Below are 11,714 nucleotides of genomic sequence, written 5' to 3' on the forward strand. Positions count from 1 at the left end.
TCATCTGATTGGTCCCTATGACATCCGCCTTACGTGATTGGGCTAAAGAGAGGGGCGCTGATTGGTTCGTTGGATTATGGGGCGCAGCCAGCCTCACTTCCGTCCAACAGGTCCCTGATTGGAGTCGAGGTTCACGCTCTGGCCGCCCATTGGTCCCGGTGCCTGCCATTCCCCTTGAGCGCGTGCGGGACCAGCGTCCCTTACGGGGACGCTCTCGCGCTCCCAGCGTGCCTTGCGCCAGCAAAGCGCTCGCTCTCCCGACACCCCCTGGGGCTGGGGCTTGTCCCGTCGTGCCCCGCGGCCGGCGCTGGCTTTTCCCGACACCCCCCGGGGCGCGGCGGCGGCGGTCTCCGCGGACAAGATGGCGGCCCGAGGGGGACGGGCGGCGGCTCCGCAGGGCCCGGGCGGCGTCAACATCTTCGCCAACGACGGCAGCTTCCTGGAGCTCTTCAAGCGCAAGATGGAGGCGGAGCAGCGGGGGCGGGAGGCGCCGGCCCAGGGGGGGCAGGAGGCAGCGGCCGCCGGGACGGTGGGGCCTGGGGAGGAGCCGGCGGCAGGGGCGGCCCCGGGGGACTCCGGGACTGAGCAGCAGCGGCCGCCGGAGGGGAAGAAGAGGAGCGGGAGCGCGCTCAGCTTCGTAAGGACCCGGGGCCCCGCTCCCCGCCCCGCTCCACAGTCTGTTACCCGCTCCCTGGGGCCTCTCCCATCCCAGCTACCCCCGCCCCCCTCCCCGGCCTCCGCCCCCCCCCCCCCGTTCCCATCCCAGCTACCCCCGGCCTCCGCCCCCCCCCCCCGTTCTCATCCCAGCTACCCCCGGCCTCCGCCCCCCCCCCCCGTTCCCATCCCCGCTACCCCCGCCCCCCGCCCCCCCCCCCCCCGTTCCCATCCCAGCTACCCCTGGCCCCCTCCCCGGCCCCCTCCCCCCCGTTCCCATCCCAGCTACCCCCGGCCCCCTCCCCGGCCTCCCCCCCCCCCCCTTCCCATCCCCCCTACCCCCGGCCCCCTCCCCGGCCTCCGCCCCCCCCGTTCCCATCCCAGCTACCCCCGGCCCCCTCCCCGGCCTCCGTCCCCCCCGTTCCCATCCCAGCTACCCCCGCCTCCCTCCCCGGCCTCCGCCCCCCCCCCCGTTCCCATCCCAGCTACCCCCTCCCCCGGCCGCCCCCCCCCCCGTTCCCATCCCAGCTACCCCCGGCCTCCGCCCCCCCCCCCGTTCCCATCCCAGCTACCCCCCCCTCCCTCCCCGGCCTCCGCCCCCCCGTTCCCATCCCAGCTACCCCCGCACCCCCCCCCGTTCCCATCCCAGCTACCCCCTCCCCCGGCCGCCCCCCCCCCCCGTTCCCATCCCAGCTACCCCCGCATCCCTTCCCCGGCCTCCGCCCCCCCCCGTTACCATCCCAGCTACCCCTCCCCCGGCCTCCGCTCCCCCCCCTTACCATCCCAGCTACCCCTCCCCCGCCCACCGCCCCCCCCCCACTCCCATCCCAGCTACCCCCTCCCCCGGCCTTCACCCCCCCCCCTTCCCATCCCAGCTACCCCGGTCTCCGCCCCTTCCCGCTCCACAGTCGTCCCCCCCCCAGCCTCTCCCATCCCAGCTATTCCCCCCTGCTCCCCCCCCCCCCCCCGCTCCACAGTCTGTGTCCTCCACCCCCTGGGGCCTCTCCCATTCCATCTACCTCCAAACCCCTCCCTGACCTCAGCACAATCCCCCCACGCACACACTCACTCTCCCTTCTGGAGTCTCTCCCACACTGTGTTCCCCTCCCCCTGGTGCCTTCCTCTTATCCTGCTCTTCAGTCGGGATCCTCTTATCTTCCTCTTCTTCCAATGCCTCCCAATCCCACCCCCTCCTCTTCCTGATATCAGCACCCCCATCCTGCTGCCCCATGTTCCCTGGCGCCTTCCCCATCCCATGGGGGCCTGTGCCCAAATTCCTGGCACCTCCTTTTACTGTATAATTCCTCCCCCCTTCACTGGAGGTTCCACTCTTCCCTTTCTCTATCTCCTCTCTTCCCCTGGATATTTATCTACTCCCTGGGCCACCTATCCTGCTAGCCTCCCCATCCTTATTCTCTGAGCCTGCAGCCTTCCCTCCCTTGTCCCTCTTCGTGGGGTGCTATTCTCCCCCCCCCCCGCTCCTGATCCTCTTGCTGCTTTAGAGCCCTCTGCACATGAGGAAACCCATATTTCCCGTCCTCGTTGCCTTTCCATAACGGGTCTGCTTTCCCTTGCTGGGTGTCCTTATTCCACCCCCACCAGGAGGCAAGTCCCCCTCGCTGAAGGCAACTCCTCCATCCCACGTGAAAAGTCTTTCCTCCTCTCCCTGCCCCTGTCAGTGGCATTTCTTCCTCCCTGCAATGCCTGGTAGTAGGTGCCCCGAACCTGATTTGTCTTTTGGAGAAGCTGTGGATGCATCTCACAGAGGTTATCCTTTTCCATCCCCCCTCCACACACAGCTTCATGGATTAGTTTCAACGACACCTCTACCTCGATATAACGCTGTCCGCGGGAGCTAAAAAAATCTTTATAGGTGAAACCGCATTATATCGAACTTGCTTTGATCTGCCAGAGTGCACAGGCCCAGCACTGCTTTACCGCGTTGTATCTGAATTTGTGTGTTATTGGGTTGTGTTATATCGGGGTAGAGGTGTCGTTGGCTGTGCGCATGTGCCAGGACCAGCGGGGAAAATGTTTAATTGCTGGAGTCCTCAAAAAGTTCCTTGTAGAACTTGAATGGCCAATCCTGGGCTCAAGCTGATCTGGTGTGTGCTCTGAGTGCCCATTAAGGAGTGAAGTCATTACTAGAGCTTGTACTTCATCAAGGCTGCCCCCGTATCAGATGGCTAATAAATCCTTGGGGTTTATATAATGCTTCAGAACATTGCAGTGCTAAGTAGCTAATTCTGAGTGCTCCTTAGAGGTAAGTATTATCCCTGATTTTGAGCTAGGGAAAGAGAAGAGAGACTGCAAGCTGACGAAAGCCGCCTTGGGCTAGTAGCAAAGCTGGATTAGAACCTGGTAGGCATGTCTCCCAGTCCAGAGTTGCAGCCCGCTGCTCTTGCTTCACAGATTTGAGAGAATGAAGTGGTAAAGGGCCCACAGATGCTATGAGTTATTGCCGATACTTGCTGTATTTATAAAATAGAGGCTCTGGACGAAGCTGCTTTCCAAGGAGAGTTTTTTAGGGCTACAGAAGAAACTTATTCCAGCAATGACTTTTTCACTTCCTGGCATGTGGGTGGAATTACCTCTTAGAGACGTTTTGCTGATTAGTTTTTTTTAAACCCCTGGATTTTTACATCTTAATTGACTACTCTTCAGAGTAACATGTCAAAGGAACTCTCTTGTATCCCGGTTGTGCTTCCTTAACCATTATTAGCGCTGTTCCCCTGTTGTGCTTGGGAGCTCGTTAGCTGTAACTTTGGAAGATTGCAATGATACTAAAGCAAATCCCCCGCCCTTCCATTACAATACCTAGGTCACTTACCAAACTCTGATGGGGCTAAATGCACCTTAGGTCCTGTCCCCACAAGAGTTTGAACTATGCTAGCTACAGCAAAGGTCAGAAACAGTTGGCGGGGGCTGGATGGGACAATAAATGGAGTGAGATAACAATGCTACAGTTATCGGCCGTACAGGTGGTGATAGGGGTGGGTAAAAACTGCCGTTGTGTTTGCATAAGTTAAACAGATGCAGAGATTCAACTGCTTCGGGCTTCAGCGTTCAGAGCTGGCCTCCACAGCTATTAATACCCCCCTTCCTGGTCACTCACAGCGCCCTTTGAAACCCCCTAGTAGAGTACATTGACTAGTCAGGAAGGCTAAGATTTTTCTGTCAGAAATTTTTTAGTAAAAGTCACGGGCAATAAAGAAAAATTAACGGAAGCCGTGACTCATGACTTCTACCAAAAATACCCATGACAAAACGGGGCGCTCAGCTGCAGGGTCCCCCCACAGCAGTTAGGGAGCTGTGGGGGGACCCTGCAGCTCCTGGCCGCCGCAGTCACGGAGGTCGCTGGAAGTCAGATTCCGGGACTTCCTCGACCTTTGAAAAAATCGTAGCCTTAATAATCAGTAGCATTGCTGGCCATCCGGGTGCCTGCTTAATGCATAGGATAGGCCTCGATTCACCAAGATATTAACATTATTCTCTAATGAGGCTGTTAATAGGCAAAAAAGTTATTTATGTGCCTGTGTACCTTGCTGAATCGGGCCCGAGCCAAGGTAAAGCTGCCTGCTCTGTGGTGTTCGGGACAGGCTTTGGTACTATGTTTTTCTATTCCCTTCATGTTGAACGCCACCTTACTGCAGGGCACTTAGCAAGAGCTGTTTAACTGCCGTCTAGAATATAGCCACCCCATGGGATGAATTTTGCACATTTACTGGTACTAAATCCTGGTTTTGGATTTCATGTGCAGGCCAGCAAGTGTCTGAACATAGTACAGTAGATCTCTGAAAACTAGACCTTGGTGATGATAGAGGCACAAATCTGATCTCCCTTGCGTGGAGCTAACAAGGCTTTTATTCATAGAAAAATGGTCTGCAGTTTCAGTGTGTCAGGTAGCACTGAGAAGCAAAAACGCATTTTCCATTGCCTGCTCTAGCTCAGGATCAACAGGGATTTTAGAGAATGAAAATCCAAGTGCGAAGGCCGCGGAGGAGGGTTTCCTGCCCTTTACTTTGTTGTGTATTAATTGGCTATGAAGCACCAATCGCACACATTGTGCTGTAGAGCCCTGCCTCCATGCTGTCACATTCCTAGCACGTGTTGGGCCTGGTAGCGAGGCAGATGGGCTGTCACCCGAGGCTTGCAGTACTATTGTAGCTTGGCTGAAACGGGGAGCTGGGATCTCCTTTTTTGGGGTAGCAGGAAGCAGGGATTTCATGGCATCTTGCCTTGCTCAAAAGTCCTTTGAATAGTCGGATTCAGACTTCGGAGCGGGAACAGGAGCAGGGTTTCCCCAAGGCTGTGGTTGGGAATCCCAGCAACCTGACTGGATGTTGGCCATGAAGGAATGACTGACTCTTGGAGAGAATTATTCTTATGCAAAATGTTTGTCTTCCCCTGATTTCTACTTAGCTAATTACTGAATGCACATAATCTCGACTTACATCATTGCATGAAAATAATACCCCACCTGCTTTATAAACTTGCTGCAGAGATTTCTAGAGTGCCCAGAGCACTTCCTCAAGTCTGTGAAAAATCCACATTGCTCTGCACAGGGGCAGCAGTTGAACCGTAGATAGGTGTAGAGAGCTTCATGCGCTAGGCTGTGCAATGCTCAGTGTCCCCTACTGATGCTTGTCCATGTCTGTAGGTGAAACCACCTAAGGCATATTTGAGGTGGTGGAAGGGGGATGCGTGAGGCTCGAAAAATGAACGTTTCCTTATATTGGGATGGGGAAGAACTCTGGGTTAGGATTCCGGTTCCCTTGGCATCTGCTTGCGTTCGGAGTAAACCAAACAGTGTGTCGGTAGCCAGGTGTTGGAAGTGCGTTTGTCTTCTCCTAGCATCTGTGGCTGTGTTGGGGAGCGCAGGCTGCAGGTAACGCTTGGCAGCTTTATTCTGAAGAACAGGCGTGACGCGTTAAGATGATCTAATTGAAGGACTCCCTATTCCATTATATAGTGGGCAACATTACCCTTGCAGCTGCCAGGGCTCGTATAACGGTTGCAGTCTTCTGTCCCTTCACCCAGGTGGGCAAGCGGAGAGGTGGCAACAAACTAGCCCTGAAGACAGGAGTGGTAGCAAAGAAGCAAAAGACCGAGGAGGAGGTAAGTGGCAGTGTTGCCTAGTGGATAGCCACTGGACTGCAACTCGGGAGACCTGGTTTCTGTTCCTGGCATTGCTTTGCTGAGCGCCCTTGGGCAATTCGTGACCCTTTGTGCCTCCATTTCATCATCTGTAACATGGGGTGATACTGATCTTTAAGCGCTTTGCGATCTCTGGAGGGAAAAACACTAGAGAAGAGCTAGGGATGACCGCAGAACCTCTATTTTACGAGCCAACTGGGAACCGAAGAGTTCATAAATTTGATGATCTCAAAATGACAGTAGTTTCTGGTGCATAGGTTGCAGTATCGTGCCCTGCATAGCTTGCTTGCTTGTCCTTCAAACTGCCGCAAAGCGGTTTCCAATGCATTGACAGCATTGGAATGTGAAGGATGTCGACATTGTTATTCGTCGACATCACTTTCGTTACACAAATCATCCCCCCCAACGTGGGATGGGGAAATCACGTAACTGGTTGGTTGTAAGATTGGTGTTGTAAAACACAGGTTCTACTGTAAGATTTATTACTAGTGATTGTAAACGTTCTTGAAAGATCAATCAAGGAGCATTTCTGGGCAGCGGGTTCTGGAGTGAAATGAGTTCTGAGTGGCCCTGTGCTGCTTGGAGGAGACTTTGAGCTCACCTATTCTGGGGCTGGGTGAAGGGAGACTGACTAAGAGTGTCTCCGTGGAGCGTTAGCTCCGAATGGCTATTCTGGGTTAGTTGCCCATGTATTAAAGCCGTTCTGTCCATGTGGACGCTCCAAGTGTGGAATACACAGGCCTGCTTGTGTTTAGATTAATCCACTTCCAACGTGGCAGTTCCAGGCTGTTTCCCTGTGTAGACAAGCCCCCAGTTAGAAGAGCCTCTGAGCTGCTCCAAGTTACTCTCTGGTTCCCAGGGCCACAGGAAACAGTGTATCTGCAGTGCTACCTCGCCATAATCCCATCCCACCCCTGGGCTGAGGGCAGGGTGGGTCATTGTAGAGCCTTGTGGTAATTGTACACCAACGTCCTATGCAGCGGGAGATTTGCAGGGAGTCACTTGTGTGCCCTTTAAGCCATCAGTGGTGAACGGGGCTTCAGTGTAACAGTTTCAAGCTATGTGTGGGATTAGAATAGAGGTTTGCATGCCAGGTCTCCTGGGTTCTATTCCCGGCACGAGAAGGGGGCTCTGGTGCTTAGAGCAGAGGTGGGGCAGGGAATCAGGGTTCCTCGGGTCTGCCCTCCCCTCTGGGAGGGGTGAGTGGGGCCTAGCGATCAGAGTTGGGAGTCAAGATTCCTGGGTTCTAGTCCTGCCACTGGCTTGCTGTGGCCTTGGGCAAAAGTCGTCCTGTCCGTGTCCCTGTTTGGGATAACAGGCTATTTTATCTGACGAGGGCGTTGGCAGGTAGTGAATTAGTACAAAGCGCTTTGAAAATGAAATCCACCCAGTGCACATGTCTTGGTTACAGCCTTTGAAGCGCCCCTCCCCCCCGCCCCTCTCTCTCTCTCTCACTGCAGGTTTTGACAAGTAAAGGAGATGCCTGGGCCAAATACATGGCAGAAGTGAAAAAATACAAAGCCCACCAGTGTAGCGATGACGACAAAACGAGACCCCTTGTTAAATAGCCCTTCTTTCTGCTGACTTCCACGAGGACGCTCTGTTGTACATACTTATTTAAAACAGCGAAGGAGGGTAGCTAGGCACTGTGAACTTAACACAGCAGTTCCTAGCGTTGGCTCCAATGGATGGTTCCCACAGATGTTTTTTTATCTATCCAGGCGCACCGAGACTTTCATTAGTCTGTCGTTTACTTAGTTTTGGTTTTCGTTGGTTCCTGCTGGGAAGTACGGACTCTGAATTAGTTGTAGCTTTTATTTTTTTTTAAAAGAATCCAAAGTAGTGGAATCCTGACAATGTTGTGTATTTCTGCGGCTGTCAAGCCAAAATCTAATCACCAGCTCTCGCGTGTGAGATGCAACTCGCTTCCACATCCGTACACAACCAAGAACCTGTCCCACCACCCCTGCTCTTCCCTCTCACCCACGGAGGACTCCAGCCGTCTCAGCAAGTTGAGCTTCATACTAGCTAACTTCTTTGAGTAGAAATTGTAGGCGGTAGATGGTGGGCGTCAAACTCCATTATTAAAGGTAAATGTGGATGCTGCAGTTGCATTTACTCATTAAAGACCTTGGATATTTTTAAGCTGCTCCTGCTTTGTTGGGTGTCTTTGATGCCAGTGCTACATTCCCTGCAGCCTTGTTGGAGGGTTCCCAGTTGGTTCCTCGCAATACCTTTGTTCTGTTACCCGACTCAGCGTTTTCAGGACCAATCCAGGGTTACTGGGTCACCGTCTCGTGTGGTGGTTTCCATGTATCTATTCTGCGATGCTGGTGTCTCTCCCCAGTTCCTTCACACAACTTCCAGCAGTTTCAGGCAGCCTGATCGCTGCCTGCCTAACACACTCCTGCGACTGCATCCCCACAGTTGCTGCCTGTGTAATGGGAGGGGCGTTTCTCAGAACTAGCCGAGTGAAAGGGAGGCCTCTGGTCGCTCCTGTAAGCTGAGCAGCATGAAACCTGGCACCAGCGGGTGGTCTAATGATGTGCCTAGGGAGGGGAAACCGATGAAGCATTAAAAACTTGCTACTGAAGATTCAAATCAACTGTGGCAAGGCCTGGGCCATGTCCTTGTGGTGGGGCTTGCACTAAATCAGAGTGGCTGAGGGACATGAGCCATAGGGCTGGCTGGAACTCAGACCCCTGGCTTGCTGCAGCTGTGACCAAGTCATTTCAACTCGGCCTTTTTCCCTACTCATGAGATACTTACCTCAAAGTTGGGAGCAGCAGGAGAGTTTCTACAGTGCTGTGAAGTCTTAAACTCCAGCTGTTGGCAGTGGTGAAGGCTGCAGATGTTGCTAGTGAGATCTGCCAGATGGAGGCATCTCAAACTAAATACCCACCTATAATTAAGTGATGGCTTAACGGCAGGGCCTGTAGCGTGTAACCCACTGCTTTAGCCTGAGGGCCTCTGCTCTGGGCTTTTATTTCCCCAACAAGTGGGGGATCAAGTTGGGTTTAAATCTCAGGCCCATTGTGCCATTTTCAGCCACTTGCCTTCAGTCGGCTCTTCTCACCTGTTCAGTCAGCACCTGGAGATGCTCTGACCTGGCAGCAGCTTTGAGGATAGAGCGGTGCAGCTGCCAATTAATCCTGGAATATTTTGGGAGCCAGATTTTCCCCATGGATGGCCCTTGCCATGAGGAGCTGGGGGAAGGGTGTGGTTTCCCGTATTTTCTCTACCAGTCAGGGTGGGAGGGGGAAGCTGGATCCCCTAAGCAGTAGAGATGAGTGACATGAATCTCCCATGGCTTAGAGCGGGTAGCGCAGCTGACGTAAGGCTTTAAGTAGACGGCTGGGCCTTGGAGCTGCTGTGACCTGTCCACCTGATTCATCCCTCTTTGTATCACTCTTACGGGCCAAGCTCAGAACCACTGACAACTTTTTCTTAAGACTGACTTTTTAAAATAAACTCCTGTTGTACATACTGCTGTGTCGGTAGGTCTGTTTCACAGGAAGTGTTGCTCTGTTTCCTGTCTCTGCTTTTGCCTGTGTAATTAATTAGCTGTCGTCTGCCCATAAAGCCATTAACAGGTACAGCCCCTGTAAAGGGAGCGCAGTGAGCTGTTGCTGGAGAAAGAGGGTGGTACCAATCTCCTGGGGGATGGGGGGCTGAGGTAAGTGCTCTGAGCTCATTGGGTAGCAGGAGCTGTGGAAGTAACGTGGGGGTTATGTCTACATGGCACCATTAACCCAGAACCCTCCCAAACCCCATTTCTGTCCCATAGGAGTGTCTGAGGGTGTTTTAAGGCCAGGCTAGCTAACCTGGCTGGGGAGGTGGATTAGAACCCAGTGAGGATGCAGGCTGAAGTATCAGGTGCTGCTTGTCCTCCAGTGCTCTTGCCCCAATTCTCTGCCCTGAAGAAAAGGGAGTTTCTCCCATAATTGACTGGGAAGGAATCCCAGAGCATCTCAGCCCAGAGAACGCAGGGCCATGCCCCCAGGCGAGTGCAGAAACTGTGAGGACGTGGTTCAGTGCTGGGGGGACACAGCCAGGCACCGCTCCCCCAGGTTAACAGCAGTGTAGACACGTAGCCTTGAGACCTCAACCAAGACCTGTTGTACGTGGTCAGAGTCAGTCCTGGCCCAGAAGAACTTACAGCTGACACCCTTGGCGGGGGCTGGGAAAGGACTCGGCCGAGGTCACAGAATGGCACTTGCAGAGCTAGGATTTGAACCTGTTTCCTGACGGTTAGTCTGGTCCTCTAGCGTCTGCCCTGCAAGGAGTGGGGGGGGGGGGAGGAGCTAAATGTGGAGAGTTTGACTCGAGGGGCGTCAGTGTAAATTCACTCTCCTTTACCTTCTCCAGGGAAGCGTAAATCCGCATTGTCCCAGGAACAGTGAGGGCTGGTCCACACTCCAGCACACTAAGGATCAGCAAGGGCTAGAGGAATAAAATTAACCAGGCCAGGGAGGGCCCAGTCCCCAACCACCCTCCCAGCTAATGTCATGGAAGTTAAATACAGCAGGAGGTGGTAGCCCCTGGCTGCTGCAACCAGTTGTGATGGTGGGTAGCAGTTCTGGGTGAAGAGACCATGGGTCCAGGTTAAATCTCCCACAAGCACTCACAGAACTAAGTGATTGGGCAACAAAATGGCAAATGAAATTTAATGTGGCTAAATGTAAAGTAATGCACATTGGAAAAAATAACCCCAACTATACATACAATATGATGGGGGCTAATTTAGCTACAATGAATCAGGAAAAAGATCTTGGAGTCATCGTGGACAGTTCTCTGAAGATGTCCACACAGTGTGCAGAGGTGGTCAAAAATGCAAACAGGATGTTAGGAATCATTAAAAAGGGGATAGAGAGTAAGATGGAGAGTATCTTATTGCCCTTATATAAATCCATGGTATGCCCACATCTCGAATACTGTGTACAGATGTGGTCTCCTCACCTCAAAAAAGATACATTGGAACTAGAAAAGGTTGAGAGAAGGGCAACTAAAATGATTAGGGGTTTGGAGAGGGTCCCATATGAAGAGAGATTAAAGAGGCTAGGACTCTTCAGCTTGGAAAAGAGGAGACTAAGGGGGGATATGATAGAGGTGTATAAAATCATGAGTGATGTGGAGAAAGTAGATAAGGAAAAGTTATTTACTTAGTCCCATAATACAAGAACTAGGGGTCACCAAATGAAATTAATGGGCAGCAGGTTTAAAACAAATAAAAGGAAGTTGTTCTTCACGCAGCGCACAGTCAGCCTGTGGAACTCCCTGCCTAAGGAGGTTGTGAAGGACAGGACTATAACAGCATTTAAAAGAGAACTGGATAAATTCATGGAGGTTAAGTCCATAAATGGCTATTAGCCAGGCTGGGTAAGGAATGGTGTCCCTAGCCTCTGTCTGTGAGAGGGTGGAGATGGATGGCAGGAGAGAGATCACTTGTTAGGTTCACTCCCTCTGGGGCACCTGGCATTGGCCATTGTCAAGAGACAGATACTGGGCTAGATGGACCTTTGGTCTGACCCAGTACAGCCGTTATGTTCTTATAAGCACATCCGATTTCAGCAGCCAGTACTGCCCTTCTCTCTGTGATGTGGCCTGGTCTATCTGGAGCAGTTTAGGCCCATGCTCCTGACTGATTTCCAGGTGCATGAAGGACTTTACTGTCCCCCAGCAAACCATTACAGTGGTTGTATCTGCTTCTGTATGGGGCAGGAGGTGATGCAAGTGGTTGTGACAGGGCTACAGGAGTCTTAAATGTGGTCTAGTGCTGCATCTTGTCAGGGTTGTGTGGTTCCTCACCTGGCCCTAGGGCTGACATGTCCCTCCTTCAGAGGTGTGTGCTGTGAGCAGGCCTCGGTAAGATACTCTGCAATCAAAGCCACACGGCCCAGCAC

General features: G+C 53.2%; 1 protein-coding gene across 1 annotated transcript; it reads left to right on the forward strand.

The window, feature by feature from the left end:
* The first annotated feature begins 255 nt into the window (after positions 1-255).
* Positions 256-7,601, forward strand: TRIR (telomerase RNA component interacting RNase). The gene is made up of 3 exons (XM_044994658.1): positions 256-637; positions 5,695-5,772; positions 7,272-7,601. Exons 1-3 carry the CDS (start codon positions 362-364, stop codon positions 7,377-7,379), a joined length of 462 nt encoding a protein of 153 aa, XP_044850593.1. The 5' UTR covers positions 256-361; the 3' UTR covers positions 7,380-7,601.
* Positions 7,602-11,714: the final 4,113 nt, after the last annotated feature.

This window comes from Mauremys mutica, chromosome 20, assembly GCF_020497125.1.
Source record: "Mauremys mutica isolate MM-2020 ecotype Southern chromosome 20, ASM2049712v1, whole genome shotgun sequence".
Classification (NCBI taxonomy): Eukaryota; Metazoa; Chordata; order Testudines; family Geoemydidae; genus Mauremys; species Mauremys mutica.

Coding starts and splice junctions, on each gene's coding strand:
- TRIR (XM_044994658.1), top strand. CDS start 362: ATGGCGGCCCGAGGGGGACGGGCGGCGGCTCCGCAGGGCCCGGGCGGC. Junction 638..5,694: donor GCGGGAGCGCGCTCAGCTTC/GTAAGGACCCGG, acceptor CCCTTCACCCAG/GTGGGCAAGCGGAGAGGTGG. Junction 5,773..7,271: donor AGCAAAAGACCGAGGAGGAG/GTAAGTGGCAGT, acceptor CTCTCACTGCAG/GTTTTGACAAGTAAAGGAGA.